This window comes from Thermobia domestica, chromosome 11 (assembly GCF_964235325.1).
Source record: "Thermobia domestica chromosome 11, izTheDome1.hap1.1, whole genome shotgun sequence".
In the NCBI taxonomy this organism is placed as follows: domain Eukaryota; kingdom Metazoa; phylum Arthropoda; class Insecta; order Zygentoma; family Lepismatidae; genus Thermobia; species Thermobia domestica.
The window spans coordinates 189,743,342-189,764,716 of NC_137464.1; the positions used below are offsets into that span (position 1 = coordinate 189,743,342).

Consider the following 21,375-nt stretch of genomic DNA (forward strand, 5'->3'; position numbering starts at 1 on the left):
AATAATAAAAATAAAAAAAAAAATTGTACTCGCCGAAACATTCAAATGCTAGAATGGCGTACCGACGCTACATTTCAATGACATCTTGTCATCATCATCAAGCGTTTATTTATTTATTTATTTATTTATTTTAAATTATGCTGCTTGCAGGATTAATATCAGTATCCTCCAGTTGTATAGAAAAATGTTAAGGCTTCCTTGAATCGATTAAAATTTCTTGTTAAAATTACTATTTCCATTTCTTAACAGTAACTCCAGAAATATCGACAATCGTCTATGTTGTTGATTGTACTAACACATGCAAAATGTTTCCTGGGTACAAAAATTTCGTCACGATAGTGAAATATACCCGTAAGGGTACCATTACTTTTATTCATTAAAAGATACCCCAAAAGTGATTCAAGTAGGTTAAGGTTAGGAATTAGATTCTGGGCTTTTGACATGAGTGCCCATGCTAGCCTGTCATGTATGAGAGATGATTTTCCTCGGCGACCACACTGAACGGATAATTGGGAGGAATGAGAAAGGAAGAATGTGGCCTGGGACAATTATATGAGATATCATCCCGGCATTTTGCCTGGTAGCTAGTATGTAAAAAGCTTTTGCACGTTTTTGACCGAGTGTCATCCACCGGAGCGACTCATTATAATTGTTGATTTCAGATTATAACCAATTAGTTTACCTAATATTATATGTTTTGCTTACAAGTAAATAGTAACGTTTACTAGTATACTTTAACATACGAGGCGTATGATAAAAAAGAAGGGCCGATATTTTTTATGCGGGGTCGGCAACAATGATGAAGTTGATCATGTCTATTGTGTGCTTGCAGCAAAGATAGAATCGTCCGAGTTGAATGGCGTACGTGCGAGTAACAGTAAAGTGAATGGCTGCCATAATACAAAAATCCCGCCAATGTGAATCTGTCATATGATTCCTAAATACCAAAGGACAGAATACAGCAGACATCCGTCGGAATTGTGTGCATTTACGGAACGATGGTAATGAATGAAGGGAAACGTCAGGCATTGGTGCAGTGTGTTTCGAGAAAGGGCGTTCAAATATTCATGACGGTTCACATAACTAAAACTCACCAGAAGTGTCCGCGAAAAACAGTGTATTGAATTGTGACTTGACAAGCTGGGGTTGTCGTAAACTGTGTGCGAGATTGGGTACAAAAAATGCTGACAGAGACTCACAGAAAGTAACGTGTTTTTTTAGACTCACTGGAGAGAGGACGGAAATGATCTCTTTTCTCACATAGTGATGGAGGATAAAATCTGGATATCGTACGCCACTGAAAAGATGACGCAGCAGTCAGTCTGGCACTCTGTTTTTTTCTAAAGCAAAGAAATTCAAATAAACACCATCAGTTCATAAAATCATGGCAGCCGTGTTTTGGGACCAAAAGGATTTGCTTTTTGTGGAAGTCTTGGAACCAGGACGAACAATTATAGCAGATGTGCATTCCCCAAACACTGAATGCTTTGCAACATGCCGTCCAAAATCGGCGGAGAGGTGATACTCTCTGGAATTTTTCCGATCCATTAACAACGCCCGCCCATACTCAGTTGCTTGTACTGTTGAGACAACTCGAAGATTTCGATCGAAACTATTCAATCAACTTCCTTACAGCCCCGACCTGCCCCAGCGATTTTTTTTTTCTTTTTATTCACCGGAAAAAGTGGCTTGCATCGAAGCATTTTAACACCAGTGAAATGCTCAAAACATCAGTTCTGGACTGGCTGCACTCGTGCGGCAGTCTTTTATACAGAGGGTATACGCAAGCTTGTGCCACAATATCAGAAATGTCTGGAGGTTCATGGTGACTACGTCGAAAAATAGCCAAGATATGTACTTGTATATCAATCACAATAAATCTATTTTCCTTTCATTTTCGTGTTTTTTTTAAAAATATGTTTTTTTTAAGGTAATTATCGATAAACAAAGAAAGGGGAAGATATTTTTTGCTTCATGTAATCACTTGTTGTTCCTGGATAGCCGAACTAAAAAACACTAAACCTTCAAGAGTTTCTATAAGTTGATGATATAATCGTTTTGGTAGAGTTTCTTATAAGTTGATGATATAATCGTTTAAGCAGTAAGAGTCTGCTAGGAAATAGTATTTACTAAATAGTGGGCGGTAGGCATGAGAGAGTCCACGTGACGTTAAACTTGCATTGTAACGCTGTCATTTTACAGTTTATGAGTTTTTGATTATTTATTTATTTATCTATTTATTTATTTATTTTTTGTAAGAAAAATACTACATATGGAGATCATCATTCTTGTCTCTGCTATCATTTGGTGATTAAATAATTTTTATAATCTGTTTATTTATTCCAGCATACGGATGCCGTCACCGTTCTGAAGTTCGCCAACAATGATCGGTCCCGTTTGTGGTGCGTCTTTAGATGGAACTATCTCAATTTGTAATGTTACATCCATTCCTCCTCAAGTGGAAGTAATTTTAAAGGGTCATAAGAAAGGAGTTACTGGTACGCTAAAAATTATTTAGCTTTTGGTATGTCTAATGCATTATAGCTAAGTTTAGTACGCTTATCTTGAGGGACATATAGACTGACTTGAAGTTATGGACGTGTAATTAATGTATTCAGTAGAGTTAATGATGTACAACAGCCAAACTTTTCAGAATTGAAAGCTACTTTTCGTTTCAGAAATTGCTGGCGGTCTACATATGTTCATTACACCGCTAAAGAGAAATATAAATCAATAACAATGATCGATACAGACCACCATGGGCTACCTCTTACAACTTCTTGGTCAACTATTAGACCGCGATCGACGCGCTGGCCACCCCTGATATACAATATTAATCACGAATGCTATGACAAAAATAAAAATTAAAATATTTACATCATTGTAATTAGTAAAAGTGAAACGAGGTTTTTACACTATCGTCCCACGATTATGCTTTGTAGGCTAAAGGAGACGAATGATCAATGAAAATGATTGTGTAACTTTTTTTGTGTGTGTGTCTATGTGTGTGTTGTTCCACCGGGAATCGAACTCGGGACCACGTGCACCAAAAGCACACGTGCTAGCCACTAGACCAATGAAAGAATCGTAACTAGTAGTTAAGTAGCATACGACAAGTGTAAAGTATATTACATAAGAAGCGACGCTAATAAATCTTTAAGTATAAATTTGAACCAAGTCAACGAACTAACTAGGTGAAATAGGCAAGTAAATAATAATAGTAACAATGGCTTTCAAATTAAATATTGCGGTCAAATGAGAGTGTGTAAAGAAGAGATTATTCTTACGAAGCAAGTTTGGATATGTGATAATCACATAGTTTCACTAAGGTGTATTGTACATCAAGTTATATCTGCCTTTTCTGCAGCCAAATGTCTAAGTGACAGCTATTCCTTAGATATTTCGTTTTGTGCAGCTCTTGCCCAAATACATTGGTCATCCTGAAATAAAAATAAAATAAAAAGAAGAAAGAAAAAAAATGCTTTGCTTGATCCAACAATCAATTAATGTAGAGACCATGTTTGTATATTACTAGTTATCTCTACTAATGCAAATGTATTTCATAATAAGTATTACAAGTAGGTAATTAGTTTCGGAAGAAACTTAGTAGAGTTTATTTCATCAGTGCCATGAAGTTAAATATTGAGTGTACTAACTAAGTATCCAGAATTTAGCGGATGCCTCGAAACTACAACTGTGAAACTTAAAATTGTAAAATGCATTTAAAAAAAAAAAATGCGTCATAGAAAAAGAAAAAAAAAAAAAGATTGAAATTCGAAATAGTAAACATGCAACACATTTTGTAAAGCAAGAATACTCATATTCCAAAATTGAGTTTAATATTGTTCTTTGTCAATTTTTCAGCATCTACATGGATTCTTTCATGAGAACTTTCTAGTTCTAGTAGACAATTGGCAACACTTTAGAGGAATAATCAAGTTTCTTTTCAAACATCGTGATGGTAGATTTTATCTTAAATATATTCTTTTAGTGAATATTAATTGCTAGTATTCGTTTCACATTAGAGTCAGGGTTACGATGGCTCTGTTGTAGAACACTCACCTCTGGTGCAAGAAGCTCCTGGTTCAATTCCAGGCCATGTGAGTTTGTGATCACCCACATTCTCATTCCACCATCTATTTTGTAATCATTCACTTGCCTTAATCATCGTCTCCTTTAGCCTGAAAGACATAATCGTGGGACATTAAGTAAACGATTTCATTTCGTTTTCATTTCTCATAACGATCATCAGTACAAAAGTATCACTGCAAGTGGTATCAAGAAACTTTAAAGCTACTCTTAGTAGCAAGATTTTCTTACAAAATATAAAAGTTAATTACACGTTATCTCACAAAACAGTGACTTTCTGTCTTATAGCACACATTAAGTATTTTATACATAAGTGGTTAAGTAATATTTTATATATGAAGCATAAATGAAATTTCTATTCTGTCGGTCCCTCGTTTGTGCCATTTAAGCTAAAGGGGATGGATGATACATGGAAGTAAATGATAATGAGAATATAAGAGAACACGGGGAAGAACCTCGATCAAACCCACGAGCACGATGTTGTCCGCCACAAATTCTATGGGCTTGGGATCGAACCAGGGATTCCTCACACCGAAGATGAACGCTCTACCACTCTGTCACCATGCCCTTTTCAAGAATGTAGAGAAACAACCAGTTACGAACACCCTTTTCCTCAGATGCGCTGAAGATAGAATTCTAATAGATTCTGAGCTAGAGTCTGAGTAGATTCTAAGATACCGCCAGGGAATATTTTTCAGCACAATTTTGGAATATAATCAGTACGTATTTATGCATTTATGAAAATATTAACTCGTTTTTACGTTATTAAACGAGACGAGAAGTGCAAAATGTAGAGGAAAATGCTTATTCTTTTAAACGCGGATATGGAAATATAAGTATATTTTTCTTCAGTTAAAAAAAAAATACAATTCGAACCCGAGATATCCCGATCGAGATAATAAATGAATAGGGACATGCCAGGGTCCGTATCTCAGCTATCATCTCACTTTGGCCTGATGCGGTTTAGGAAAATCTTTTCAAGTTGTAGTTCAAATTAACGTACTAATTCACTTGACCTCTTATGCACTTGTAAAAAATGGTCAATAGTCGAGTAGCCATCTTGGTTTTCATAAATTCATTCATTTGAGTCTTACATCCCTTTTGAGTACCATAAAAAGATGTCAAATGCAACATACTGCGTAAGGTGGAATTCATACTTTTATTCAAGACAGTACCCCTACCAAGGATCAAACCCAGACTACATGAATATAAAACATGTGCATTAGCCATTAAGTTGCTTAAAAAGAAAGCCATGTAATATTAGTTTTGAAGTAAGATTCGGAAATGAAAGCACTTTCTTTGTTTTCAGGTTGTGATTGGTCTCTTTCCAATGATCTGATGCTAAGTTCGTCATATGATGGAACCGTTCGCCTTTGGGATGCGAATCAACATAAATGCCTTCGTGTAGTTGAAGATCAGATGGGAGCAGAGGTGCTGTCTTGTGTCTTCCAGCCAGCCAACAACAACATGGTTGTTGTATCCTTTTAAAAATTTGCATCTATATATACGTCAAACTGTGGTTTTCTTTATTTGTTGAAGAGTGTATGTGAAAATTGCTAGGAATTTTGGAAATATTGTAGTGCGCCAGTTAAATATATTTGTTTACTATTTTATCGTTAATTAATTAGTTGATTAAAGGAACAGAAATTATTTTAAAATTCTTTACGTTGTATGTCATATACATCCAAAGTTAATAATTACTAGGAGAAACTCGAAAGGTAAGACAAATAAATGGAACTAAAAGTTAGATAGATAAAGTTTCAAGAACTTTCATTTGTTTATATATGATCTGCTTGTAAGCAGAGCGCACCCAATTTCTGCGTAATTTTCCAGTAGTCATAAGGTTTAACATGTGTTCTTTACGTGTGCGTGGTTTAGATTTGACGTCCAGGAAAGCACAAAATTGTCATTGTTGAATTGGACGTTGTAAAAAAACTTGGAGGGTACTTGAATTAAGAGTTAAAGAACCCTCGTGTATAAATCAGTAAATAATGGCATTGGTGATCGTAGCCAGACTACGGTTAAACGTGTACCATCTGACTGGCCAGAATCCTTCGTGATGTAGCGTCAGTTTAGTTTAGAATATACAGAAATGTGAAAATTATTAGACTAAAGCTAGGTTGCCGTGTTGCAAGAATCTTGTAGCTGTCATTGAAAAAATCTTGCAACTCTACAATATTTCTCCATGTAAACATAATCTTGAAAGGGACATGCAATTTTTTTTTCATTTTGCAAGGAATCAAACCATGTGCAAATTTCTGAGTCGTCTTGCTTGCTATCTGGTATCGCCCTCCCACTGACATAAAGAAAGAAAAAAAAAAAAAAAAAAGAAAGTTTCACCGCTTCCGAAACGACGGATTCTTTTAGACGGGGAGGAGAAGCGCGACAAAATACAGATTTTTAATGAGGAGATTTCACTATTTGTCCACTATAGTGCAGTGTTGCATGGATGCGGATATCTCTTGCTTTCAGAAAATTGTAACTGTGTAATCAGTAAATAGAAAGATGATGTTGCAAGATTTTTTAATGACAGTTACAGTGAAACCTGTCTATGTTGGCCACCATCGGTTCCATCGAAAAGTGGCCAACTTAGACAGGTGGCCAACTTACAGAAAATAAGTGTGATTTGTGTATTTTTAGAATAGGATTTCTAGTATTACTTGATTGTAAAATTTTAATAAGCAGTGGCACGACAGCTACTTATAAATAATGTATATAGAGTAATCATAAAAGTATACAGTACTAGAAAATATTACTATAGTATGCAAGAGCGCCGATTTCTCTGTAAATTTGGGAAGGGGGGGGGGGTTTAAGATGCAGAAGGTACCGGTATATATACGAAGATTTTAAGACAAATTGCACTCAAATTATACCAAATATTGTATACTCATAAATAAAATAGGGGCCACACGAGCTTTGGGGGGCCCAGGCCCCCCTCGGTCCCCCAGGATCGGCGCTCTTGATAGTATATGTTTAATATATATGCATACCTTTCTCTTTCTGAAAACTAGTCTGGTACATTGAATTATTCAGATTGAAAACACAATAACACAAACAACCATGAAATAGAAGTGTATGTACGCAGTTTATTGAAATTGATATTATAGCACACTGAGTTATTCAGATTGAAAACAAGAAAAGCTAAGTTATAAATTGAGAAATTCATATGCAATTTATATGACTTCTTTTCAGTTGTTACTGAATGGTGGTTCATTCTAGACATATTTGCTTTATTCTTTTTGGCAGATATGCACATTCTAATATTGTAGTTAACTACCTCTTTTTAATGAACTAATAAAAGTGTTTGCCTCGGAGCAAAAGATGTTTTGAGAAAATCTTGAGGGAATTCATATCTCAAAACCTCCGCTACCTTTTGACATCCTGTCAGGTGCCAATAAATGACAATTGAGCTTTAACCTTGAGAATTTTCCGGAATTATTAAAGTTTCCCACTGATGAAAGGAGCCGATATAGCTAATGGTTTTACCAAAACAGACAGGGTAAACAAATACGTACGACCATTTCCTGAATTCCTGTACGTGCTTTTTCTTAGTCACATCTTCCTTCACCACCCTTTTATGAGGGTAGTGTTCTGGCCATTGACCTCCAAGAACAAATCGTGCGAATCTATGCTTCTTTGTGGCCAGTCACAAATACAGAACATCTGCCTCTTATATGGGAATTCGAAAGAGTTAAGAAAAATAACAAAATTGTATTTTTCGTGGCCAAGATACGCAGGTAAATTTATCATTATCATCATAGGGTAAACATTGCTTCAGTGTGGCCAACTTCCAAGATAGACAGGTGGCCAACTTATAGAGTAGTAAGTAACGAATGTCTTATGGGAAAATGCAGGTTCAAGACGAACTAGGTCAAGATAAGCAGGTGGCCAACTTAGAGAGGTGGCCAAGTTGACAGGTTTCACTGTACAAGATTCTTGTAGTTCATGTACATGCTTCTCTTATGTATTAACACATCAATACGCCTTTATACAAGATTGTAACACAAGTGCTAAATTTCTTGGAGCTTCTTGAAGAATTGTACCCTAGAAGTAATGCTAGTTTCCTCAGAATTTGTTTTCCAACTGCCCATATGTTTTCTGTAAGGTTAATGCCTGGATAGTTCGCAGGAGATGGCACAGTATATATTTTATTTCTAGCCAAGAATTGTGGACAGATTTGCGTTTGTAGCATGGATCATTACTAAGGAACATAAACAAAATATTAACACAAGGAATTGCCAATTCTATATTGTGAATAAGATACTAAGTACTCACATGACTACATTCAGTTTCTCTCTTACGTAAGTATAGTACAAACCTTTACTACTTTTTGTTGTTGTTGTTGTTGTTGTTGTTGTTGTTGTTGTTGTTAAACAGAAAAATGCGTTGACGATAACCGATTCTCGCGAAATTGTATCTAAAGAGAACAATAAAACCGTGAATCTGGCATTAGGTACTACCATCCCAAAGAAAACCATCTGGAGCCAAACCACCGAGCAACAATATTTTGTTATTTGCAGTTTTGCATCATTCACAGTTTGTATGTTTATGTAATATATATAAAATAATTTTTGAATAATTTTGCATCAAGACATCGAGTGATTGAATCGCTATGTAAGTACAATCTATACCACCTACGACACCAAGAAACCATGAATATAAAAAATCATTGACATAACAAGCTCTCTTTCATGTATTCTTGGGAATTTGATATAATTATCTGCCAGACCACAATAGTCCTTGCACTTAGTGGATTGATAAACACCACAATCACAAACTGTAATGTTTTTGTAGAATTAAACCCGTGTAATAAATAAAGTATTTAAGGCTAAAACACTGTTGTGTCTACTGGTTGGAAAAAAATTTAACAGTTTTGCGATTTTTTCAATAACATTAAAACCTCTCTGATTTAAACTGAATTTTCTGAAATTTCATCTCTGATGTTTCCAAAGCATTGCAGAAATCTTTTATTACTCATTTTGGACGAATAATGTCTTCTATGACTGCATATCTTCTAAATTGTAAATATCACTGTCCGACACTGTACACAAATTCCACTGGTACTGTGGACTAACCAATATTAACGAAGTTAAAACCCCGAAAATCGGAAGTTCAAAGTTAAACCTAGTTTATCAATCACTTGGTCGAGATTTAACGTTGAGCATAATTCGTTCAACATACATTTTCACTGAACTTCGCTCAAGAGTTGAACGTTGTTGCTGCACACAGCTGTAATTGGCACAAACGCATGAACTCAAATGTTTTATCGGCTAATATTCAAACATTGAGTTGAGTTGATTTTGAGTTTAACGTCCCTTTCAGCAGCGAGGCTATGTGAGACGAGACTTACTGATTAACTTGGAATCCGAGCCACTAGAGCTTCTGCCGGGAATAATATTCAAACATTATTTAATATAATATTTAGGGAAAATTATCTTTTAGGACAATTTCCTTCAGATGTTCATACTACCTCACTATTAAGGGTATGTTATTTTACATCAGTCATTTCCAAATTGATCTTTGGCGTTATGATCCTACATCAGCCTCTTCATAGCCATTTGCTCCAATGTTTGTCACCTTCCTGTGAGGACGATATGCTGAAAATCCTGCTTCCATAAACTTCCCAGAAATTGCTGAACCACAGGCTACAAGCACGTATCTTCCTGATTATGTTTCAAGGTTCTAGCTAATACTTTCTTGTGTTGTGTTACGAACTGAACGAATCTACGATTAGTTCTTGGATTCAGTTCCTTCTTACACGTACACTTTCTTTCAGACTAGGGCTTTAATCGCGTCCATTCTTCATAGCTTGATGTATATAACTTACTGATTTTCGAGATATGTAGAGATTTTAGCTATTTCTTACTATATATATATATATATATATATATATATATATATATATATATATATATATATATATATCTTTACTTGCGTAATGCTTTTGTAGCAGCAACTAGCCTACCCATAACCCCAAAAATTAAGGAAAAAAAGATAACCTAAAAAAATGCAAAGTATTGTTAGTTAACTAAAATCTACAAAGATACACACTTAAATTCTTCTGTATCTTTACACTTAATCCGTGCCTTCTCACTCATCTTATTAGACATCAATCTCAAACTCTTATCTATCTGTTCATAAACTATATTTCATAATCACTACAATTATAATCTGATTCCTATTATATTCTATTTTCACATGCTATCTTACTTAACGGTCTGTGTTTTATTTTTAAACACTTTGTATTCTATTCCTATATCCTACACGTATTATGTAAATTAAATAATAAAAATAATTATCTACTATATCTCTGTTTGTTGATCAAAATCGCTCAATGTAAGTATCAGACGGAACAGCTGATTAGCTTATGCAGTGTTACCAATCCTGCCAAATACAGTGAATGATAGATTCTGCAGATGATTAAACTTAAAGATGCAATAAACAATTTACAAAGCAAAGGCTTCAATATTTTGAGGATATAGGTTACTAAAGCAAGAAAAACTCGTAAAACATCTTTAATTTTGACATTTCTGTATTATTATAAATATCCTTAACTGGCTACAGGCTGGAAATTCCCGTGGCATGATCCAGGTTTTAAACATCTCAACCGGCATCTATCCACGAGGAGGTAGCAGTAAGGTTGGAGGCAAAGTATTGTCACTGGCATTTGATACAGGAGGGCAAGTTCTCTGGTCTGGTGATGATAAAGTAAGTAATTTGTCTGGAGTTTAACCTCCCAATCATTTTTATTATTTACTTGTATCATACTTATAATGCCCATTTAGTAAGGTGTTTTTTAACTAATACGTTCAGATTCTAATATGCTTACCTTTGATATACTTTATTATATTTTCCATATTAACCAGCTTTGCTTTTTGTCAAGTTAAACTTATTATGATCTTCCTAAACTTATTAAACGTTTAAACTACTCGTTGAATAAATCAATACTTTATTAGGTTCTTTATTCATATAGTTGTGGTTATTTTCTCCTCGAAAATACGTTTTCCTTTAGGTTCCTCTTCAGTTCTCATTAACACATACTAATGCGCTCTGGATTAAAAACTATATTACCTGAAATTGACTATAGAATTGACGACAAAGAAACGATGTGCGCTTTGACATTTTATAACAATGAAAATAAAGTGTCTCAATGGGCTTTCGAAATCCAGATCCTCGGCTTACTTTTTGGAAATTAGATAACTAGCAAAAACGGGTAACTTTAGCAGTATTCTTTCCTCTTCTCTGTTCTTTGAAGGTCTGTTAAGTAATTTGTAAATGACACATCTACATAATTATTTCATAGTGTTGATTCAGAAATGTTTTTGCTACTTCGTCTTGTTTTTCATTGAAATGGCGAAAGAAAAGTAGTATTCGGTTTACAACTTTTAAAAAATAGAAGAATGGACTCGATCCGGATGACATTTGGCTACAATATGAGTTAGAAAATTAGCACTTGTATGGATTGTTATTGTGTTTTTGCCATAATTATTAAGGTTCACTTTGTAGGTTGAGTAATGCCAACTCTGTATTTTTTGACGATATTACGAATTCAGCAAAATAATAATAATATAAGCGCATTCTAAACCAGCAATCATCTTAGGCAGTCTGTAGAATGACAGTATATACATCCTTTTTACATACAAATTTTGTCTATATTCGTTATTTTATATCCACGTAAGACTCTAAAATACATATAATAGATAATAATTTCCTTTGCTTCCGAAAAAGCAAGACAAAAATTATAAATGCGATGGACATTTAAATTCCATTCGCAAATTGCTATGCAAGAAGCAAAATCTCAAAGAAACATTGAAAAGAATTATGTCATGAAAATAATTTCTAGTAGGCGCCAAATGAAATAATCCCGGCTACGGACCTGGTTTGGGGGAGCAGTCAGGGGGCGGATGATGTAATTGGGCGCCCACGCCTCTTGCAGCTTCGTCACTCATCGGCAGTTTCCTATATAAATTATTAATAATTTAGTTGGCTAGTCTTCTTCCCCTCCCTACTCCTTCAGATATAAAATCACGTAAAGTATGGAAACTCGAATAAAAAACCAGAAAAGCGCCTTTTTCCTGTTCCTGTAAGTTCAAGTAGAACATGCTGGCATCGCTTACTACGTCAGTCACAATGACGTCATTATACCTACCGGATGCGGAATGCGTAAACAGTTACCGTGTATATAGCCACTGCCAAATTTGTAATAGGTTAAATGCTTATGAAGCCGGGCCACGATGTACAACTTTACTAAAAACGTTAAATACACTGCTGTTCACATAATAGATGTCACTGGAAGGCTAAAATGGAAGTAAACATACGAAATCCTTTTTATCATCATTATTGTCTGTTAATCAACTAGATGTTAATTTAAACGAAATGAGTTGACACAATCTGTTAAATAAGTAGACAGACAAAGCAGTAAATGCGTCGTCTTGATATACCGGTAATTTTTTTACTTGGATTATGTGAATTATTTTTAGGTTTAGTTCTTAACCAGCATATCCAGGTAGGTCATTTTGTTACACCTTTTAAATAAACAAAGATTGTGGATTGTTCAAAGTATTGAAAGTTGTTCATATGGATATTGCATTCATGCGATTGATAGTGAAAGACATGATCTTTACTTCGCCATAAGAAATACATATATTGATAAATACTTACATGTTTTTTGATAGGGAACTGTAGTGTCCTTCCTGTTCGACCTCGCTACTGGCCGCTTGAGTAAGTGCCGGCGTGTTAGTATTGGAGAGAGTAGTCCAATCACTTGTATTTCCTTCCGCATGTGGATTAGCCGAGAAGCAAGAGATCCTTCATTATTAGTGAACTGTGCAGCAAATGTGGTCTGTTTGTTCAGGTAAATATTCTGCATCTGTTGTTATTTTCTCACGTCTAGATTATTTGTTAACGAAGTTCCAGATAGAGTTGTGAAATTATTATTATACTGGAAACAATTCAGATTCCCCCCTCCCCTTGCAAGACTATACCACAAACTATCTAAACATTAAATGCAGTCGTTTTCAGATAGCTTCAGATCATCTGGTAGTTATCGGGTGAACCTCTTCAGTATAACTTGATAGTGGTAAATCTGTAGAATTGTTCCCTGTGTGTCACGTTTACAGTTGGCAGTTAATTTTCCATACATTAGGGGGACAAAGCCAAGAACCTTCAAATTTTCGTGGAAGTGGCTAAGCAGGGACGTCTTAACAGTGAAACAAAGGAAGAAATTGTGAAAGATGGCGACCGGGGCCTATATGTATAGGTATCTCCAAGTTGGACTAAAGAAAACACGGGAATAAATTTCAGGTGTTGGGTAGGTGGATAAATAATTATTAATGAAGCACATACCTTGTGTCCAGGTAATAGTCTTCTATGATGAATAAATTGTTAGGTTATAATTCTTGTTAATAGATAAGTGAAGTTTACTTAATGGGTTTAATTAATACGTTGTATTCACAAATAAGTTGAAAAGCAAGAGGTTTTTGGCAAGAATTATGGAAGATGCATTTGCAAAGTTAGTGTAAATGTAAAATAATAAAAAGAAAAATTGTAGATAGAGTTTGCTTAATATATGTTTTTTGTTATTGTGGAAAAGAGAACACATACGAGTTTCCAAACATGCCCTTTAATATGACACTGCGTAATTAAGAGTGTTACTGATATCTCGAGGTCCATGTTTACTTTGAGCTAGCCATCATGCGTATAAGTATTTATAGTGAAGTCTTTTATCTCTGAAGTTGTTTGAGCGAGAACAAATTGAGGTCACATTCTTGAAGCAAATACGTCACTTTTGCCCTATTTCCGTAACAAAACGGAGAATCGACCGCGGGATGAGAACCCGACATTTCCCAATTATCTAACGAAAACAGTAATGTCCATCAACGTTTGCTCAATAAATGGCTTTGGTTTCATATTGAAAGAAAAAAAAAGTTTTCATTTAATAAAAATACTATGCATTTCTACTTAACAAAAACCTTGTGCTTAATATACCTGAAGAAGCTAGCACGATGGACTAATGAAATATTGAATAAAATTCACAATACTTGATAAAACTGTAAGCAGGTTTACTTTTGTGTAATGATAACTTATTTATTCTCATGTTGTTCCTTGCGATATAGTTCATTCAAACAGTATGCTACTTAAAAAAAGAAGAAAAAAAGCAAACTTGAAAAAAAAATGCGTTGTATCATAACTAAAAACGAAGTCGTCGTAAATTTTCTGACTCTTATTCTAATACTAGTGTTACATATGGAAGGCAACAAGAACTTCAAGAACTTTAGAAAATGTATTTGGTATTAGAAAATATACTTAGCACAAGAATAAACTATTTTTTCTCTTCTTGTCCATCTGGTTGTGTTCATGGGTCAACCATTTTGCTATTTCAGCACTTTCTGTTCTCTTTACCAACAAACATGATTTATCCTTTTTTCTGTTTCTAGGGTAACTGATAAAGAAGGAAATATACAGCTACGTCGTAAATTCCCCGTTCGGCATAAGAACTATCTCATAAAATCTACATTCTGTCCTATTATGTCATTCCGTCAAGGTGCCTGTGTTGGTAAGTGTTGCTTCCTTACTTTTAATCATTTATTGTTCCTTTTGATAGCTTTATAAGAAAAGCATTAACTGTCATGACAGTGTCTCGTAATGGAAACAGTAACTATCATAACAATGCTTCGTTTCCAAAATTATCCACATGTGAGTTTAAGTCTTACCGGGAAAAAGGAAATTCTGATGGTGTTGTCTTGACAGTCGCTTACTGCCCAGTAGCAAGCGGCTCTTCTACCTTGGGGTCCCGGGTTCGATCCCAGCCCCCGCCAAGTGAACTTTGTGGTGGACAAACACCGTGTGCGTGGGTTTTCTCGGGGTTCTCCCGTTTCCTCCCACTTTCATCATTCCACCATTTCACTCATCTCTCATCATCACCGTCTCCTTTAGCCTAACCGGCAAAATCGTGGGACGTAAAACTCAAAGATTTCATTTTATTTTTCTCCTACCTTAATTCAGTTTAATATCTTGATTTTTTTTTCTGAATTTCAATAGGAAAATTAATAGATAAAGCTTTAGTCAAGAAGAATGAATAAAAATATCATTCAATTTAAGACAAGCACTCATTTTGTTTTTTCATGCAAATACAATAGATTTTATAAAATGCTTGAATGCGGAATAAACTATCTTTATTTGTAAAACTCAATGAAAGAATTTATTTATTTAACTTTACATACAGTATGTCTGATCAGTTTCTGTGTATTTTCCAGTTACAGGCAGCGAAGATTGTTGTGTGTACTTCTTTGATATTGAGCGTGAAGTGAAGCCTTGTGTTAACAAACTACAAGGACATTCATCACCAGTTCTAGGCGTAAGCTTTAACTACGATGAATCCTTATTAGCTACAAGTGATTCCCAAGGACTTGTTATTGTTTGGAAGAGAGAGAAAAGAGTTGGTGGACAGTAAGCAGAAATTGACGGTTCTTTTCAAGTCTTTGAATTTACGTCTGTGATAAGTTTCAAATCTGATTTTCCATTTTTCTGTGAATGAAATCTCAAAGTATTCTTCCATTCATGCTTTACTGGAACCAGTGCCTGAATTAGCCTGTAAACTACATTCCATCTGAATAATATGTTAAACTGAAGCAAAGATTGTGATATTCACAATGTTTTGAGAAGTGCTCAGAATTTCATAACATAACCACAAATGTAATTTTTAATGTATTTATTTATTCTGCCTTCTACTTCCGTAGAGCGTAAAGCTAGTGCACAAAGATTCCAGGTGCGACCCTCGTTGTCGACAAAAATGTCCGTGTGTTTCAGAATCGTGAGGCGATTGGAGCTATTTAAATTACGAAATTAGTACCGGGATTCGATAAGTTGATAATACATCAAATAGTTAAACGTGCGCCAACTTGCCCCTTTACGGGCTGTGGTGCACGTAAGATTATTTCTATTTCAAATTGTGGCATTGTAGACGAAAGGTCATACATGAAGGGGAAAGCTGAAACATCCAATATAGATAAAATTCAAAACTCTTTTTTTATATATTATATTGTTATATATATATTGTTTTGTTATGTTTGGAGCGTATATTTACGTTTTTATGTTGATGTTAAAATATTGAATACCAGTTTTTTAAAATAATTGAACGGTATCAGGAATATTTTATAATAATACATGTATATAAGCTGTTACAATTTGTATAATATACCGTCTTAGATTCTATATTATACACCGGTTTGAGATTATTGACTACCGCTACAATGCATGATGCACAATTCAGTTGAATTATAGTTTTCTGTCTTTTTGGACTAACGTTCAATCTAGAGAAACGCATATATATTATAAGGTTTTGAAAAAGAAATCCGAAGCGAATCTGATAGAAGTTTTAACAAGAGAGGACACTTTCTCCCTCTCTCTCTTTATATATCTCATGAAAGAGGGAATTTTTTAATAGTTTCTAGTGATTAATTAATTTACTATGACAGTGCTTTATCAAACTTGCTAGAGTGAATACATTTACATCGCATTTCGTCGGAAAATTTTCTAGTCTCACTTTATTACATTGTTTTAGTGTTCGCAAATGTTGCTGAAACATATGATTAACACCAAATGTTGCTGAAACATATGATTAACACCAAATGTTTCTTTTGTACCATAAAAACAAAAAATAATTAAAAAATAAAAATCAGATTAAATCAATGACTAAAAAGTAAATTAGTGAATCAAATTAAACGAGTGTTTGCAGTCTCTTATTGTCATAAATGACAATATTTTATTGTTGAGACACTTGATTTACAACTGTAGTATAGTGGATACTTTTTGCAACAATTTAATTAATCAACCGTAAACATTCAATAATGTTGAATTTATAACCAGACATAGTGTTAGCTTAACTGCATAGCAGGTAATTTATAAATTCACTCAATGCTAAGCCAATTATAACAAAAACAAGCTGAATATTTAAACATTGAAATTTACGTGTCACTTTTAGGGAATATCATGTCACATGCAACTAGACAGTTAAAGTTCTCTGTTGTCATACTTTAGCTTATTGCAGATTCTGTTTAGGTTTGACCAAACAGTGCTCTCTCTTTCGGTATTTGGAATTTCTTAAAGATTTTTTTCATTTCGGTGTAGGATGCAGGATGCAGAATGATTTTTAGTTGCAAACTTGGTCATTTTATATGGACTATTGTCCTTGTTTGTCTTAATTATTTTTACTTATAATTTGCCAAAAACCATTATGAAAATTTACAAAATGTTAGAAAAGTCCTAATTAAATTTTCTGAAAAATATTGTTGTTATCTGATGATGTAAAAATAAGAAGTACTTTTGAACTTTAATTTACCTTGATTTTATCCGCATTGTTAATTATTACTGACAAACACTATGTTATTTGACTACAGGCGATTCTTGACTATTTTGCTTCTGCTTCAAATGATTTCTTGATTATGAATACTATCCTTGTAGTTTTAAAAATTATGCTATGGACGTAAACGAAATTTAAAATATTACAAAAAATTACTTTTAGTTTCGCCCACAGAATTATGATTTTTATGAATAAAATTAATTGTGATTTCTTTTCATTCTTAGTTTGTGGTTTCATTACACTTTATAGTGACCCTGTTTTTGAACGTAAATTAATATGAAACAAATTGGAAAAGATCTCACGAGAAACACTGATTGTAAGTATTGAAGATAACCTACAACACTTTAAAAACCATTCAGTCATTGGTTTGTTGATTTGGAGTTTAACGTCCCTTTTCATCGCCGAGGATAAATGAGAAGGAACCTTGCAGCTTAACATAGGATTCGAAGCACATGAATTCCTATCGGGAATCAAACCCGAGTTTCCCGCGCGGTGGGTGCGTATGCTAATCAATGACGATTAAGGAGCTCTCTTTCAATTCTCGGCATTTACATGTAATTTTATTCTCTGGCTGTGAACATTGTTATCTTTTACTTTGATTTACAAGAATTAGTGTTATTGTTTTGCTTGTAGGCAAATATGAAGATTATTTTCCAGTTACCAGCATCATAATACACCACCATTATTTTCCACAGTTACCCTTTAACGCACCATTTTTTCGATCAGATTGATTTTTTTTTTAATTTGGAGTGGTTTGGTGTAGGGAACATGGGATTAAAAAAAAAAACATTAATGCAAGTAATATGGGGTCTATGGGATATTTTATTGTGTTTGCATATAGGGTCTATGCAAAGTTGCGCGCTGATATCTGCAAAGTCCATTAAAAACCAGATAGAACCAATAAAACGTGACGAATGTCAGCGTACTTGCATTCTTGCACTCATTACACTTCTGTCTAACACAGAAAAAATCAACAGTTCAAAATATGTCCACCTAAACGAGCAAAGAAAGCTCAAAGATGACAACTCCGTGTACAGGAAGTAAGAAAAGAGTCCAACGATGGCTTACTATGACATCTAGCGGGAAATTCAGAACTTCATTAGTGAAAGGGCATCTTAGCTGATACGCAAAGCTGCTTTTCTATGTCCGAACTAGAAACTACATGGTGCAATACAATTTCAAAGTAAACTTTGCATAAATGCAAAGCCGCGCGCTAAAGGGTTAAATCTTGCTTCAGTTTAATATGCCATTTATTCCAAGAGTAACTTTAACTTACAAGGAATGAAAATACTTCACATATAAGCATTTCATGATATGAAACCAAAGATTATACATATACGTACATTATATATATGTATATTATTCAGAAAATTCTAAATATATTATGGTGTTAAAAGTATTATTGTAAAGAGTGATTTACACTTAAGTTTTTCTAACTGTAAAAATTGTTTTATGGTGTAGATTGAGATTTATTTTAAATAAATTATGCTTCTTTTCTTTACTGGATATCTAATCATTTATAAACCCTACTATAGGTAAAACCGCACAAGTTTAAAAGGTATAACTAAGACTTAACCCGTTCTTTATCAGTGAGACGTTTGTTCAACAAAGTGTTACTATTCTTTGATTATTATCCCTCTGAGAGTACATGGTTTGCTTTTTATTATTTCGAGTTATAAGTACAGTAATTGTAAATTCTACAATATTATTAGTGTATAAAAAAAATATCTATCTACCGATCAACGGATCTCATTGAATTGGAGAAAATCATACGGACGAGTATAAATCGTGATACGTATTCTTCAAGAAAAGCTAGCATTTTTACAAGCCTAAAAATGATGCTGTACGCTAACTACGCCACCTATTAAGATCAAACTGATACTAAAATATACCCTCATAAAGCTTTTCTCTATAATACTATAGTGGCATAACTAACGGGGGCCTTGTGTCCCGGGCGCTGGATTAAGAGGGTGCAAAACTGGGCAAATATTTATTGGCAAGGAAAGGAGTTTTCGCAAACTAAAGATTATAAAAAAAATACCTCAGAAACTTAACTCGACAACAAGAACTCACCAACCTAAGGATCATATGGATAGAGCGTAAGTTAGCTTCAAAGCTATCTTTTGAGGACAATGTAACAACCTTTGCAGCCAAAAGAGGCTGCAATGTTAAATTTTAGTACCAGCTTTCTGTATTTTCATTTAACTTACATCGATTTAAGAGATTTGCAAAATGCCTGAGTATAATATTCGAGACAACAGCTTGATTGTTTGTCATAAATTAATATTCTATTCTAAAGAACAGATTGTTGATTCATTCTATACATATGCTTATCCCGATATAAGGCAAATTCTTGCCCCAGGCTACAACTAGCCTAGTTGCGTCGCTGTGACACTAGCAAGAAGACACAATGTGGTTAACGAGATACAGCGCAAAATTATAAAGAACTCCGTAATTTTTGTTCAGCAATAATTTTGTGCAAAAGTGAGTCATATGCGAATCGAGCTGAAGAAAATGACGTCCTTGAAGGAAAATTCTTATGCGTAGTTCTCGAGAACAAGGAATTTTTATGGTGCTAAAAGTGTGTTGTTCGTTGCCAATAAGAACTTAGTTTTTATTTTGCTGAAATAGATTATTTACGTACAACTGACCAGAACTAGCCACAAGAACTGACGAGACCATTAAGCACAGAACTATAATATATACACTTAACTTGCAGATTGTATCTATTGTTGATTGTCTTCTAACGTTGACAAACACATACTACTTACAAATGAAAAACTCACCAATCAGCGCATTGATTTATTTATTACGTTGGGACATTGATTTCGGTATCTCATTGTAGCCTTCCGCTGGTCCTTTGGAGCATGCATGAATCCAGAAATATTCACCAGATTTCTTTAAAATCTTTAATGTGTGAGATCTTGATTTAACACTGGGTTTTGTTTTAAATTTTAGTGATGTAATTATTTTAGTGATGTAATTATTTTAGTGTACTGTGGTTCTGATTCCATCTTTAGTTGTAGGTCTACATCTCATATAGCGACTGTGCTGAAAAGGGAAGCTAAACTTCCACAAACAAATCCATGATGTCAAGATTATATATCATACAGGGTCCTGGAATAAACCGACATAGGTGCTCAAGACCTGAATACAAGAAAAAAGTTTATCTGTGACTGGTCGAAAACACCTAGTTACGAAGATGGGATCAATCTAAGGTAATAAGTAGAATTGGTTTTAGGGTGACTACATTGGATACAACAACTGACATACTTTGTACATATTTAGGACCTCAATAATTAAAATAATAATAAGAAGAAGACCGGTCGGAAACGCCTAATTACAGAGATGAGCCAATTTAAGGTAGGTGTAGCCTCCTTACGACGTTATGAAAGACTAGCAGCGTTCACCCCGCTTCGCTGCGGTCACCCCGGAACGCAATAAACTTTGTTACTTAGATAATTTTTACTTTTTCGCTTTCAAATTGCAGTAAATGTTAACATTATAGCGCCTGTCATTTATGTTAACCCGCCGAGTGACACGGTCATGCGGGTTGCATATAAATACGTTTATTTTTATACCTATGATGAACTAACAAAGGATTTGTACGTTATGGACACTTGAATGGTCAATTATCTCAAGACACTGGTAATTAAAAATTAAAGTGATATGATAAAAACCATCTAGGGTCCAAATCCTAATAACCCCCCAAAAATAAAAGAAATTGGTTCAGCCGTATTAGCGTGATGAGGGAACAAAGGATTTGTACGTTCTCTTTTATAATATAGATTAATCGCTTGAAGTAAAATATAAGCAGAAAGTGAAAGAAACTAATGTTCACTCTTCCCAGAGCGAATCAAGTTTTCCTTTAACTTTTTATATCCATCTGTACAAAACGTAAACTTTTAATCAGGTGTTTGTTCCAT

The 21,375-nt window shown here is 34.3% G+C and overlaps 1 protein-coding gene across 1 annotated transcript in view; it reads left to right on the forward strand.

Annotated features, from left to right (window-relative positions):
• The window catches only part of LOC145665399 (WD repeat-containing protein 13-like), a 55,412-nt gene extending 36,462 nt beyond the window's left edge, over positions 1 to 18,950 (forward strand). The window contains 7 exon segments of the mRNA XM_081732704.1: positions 2,347 to 2,393; positions 2,395 to 2,498; positions 5,399 to 5,565; positions 10,654 to 10,797; positions 12,765 to 12,943; positions 14,526 to 14,644; positions 15,345 to 18,950. Of these exon segments, the coding sequence (XP_081588830.1) occupies positions 2,347 to 2,393; positions 2,395 to 2,498; positions 5,399 to 5,565; positions 10,654 to 10,797; positions 12,765 to 12,943; positions 14,526 to 14,644; positions 15,345 to 15,541 (957 nt within the window). The 3' untranslated portion in view covers positions 15,542 to 18,950.
• Positions 18,951 to 21,375: the final 2,425 nt, after the last annotated feature.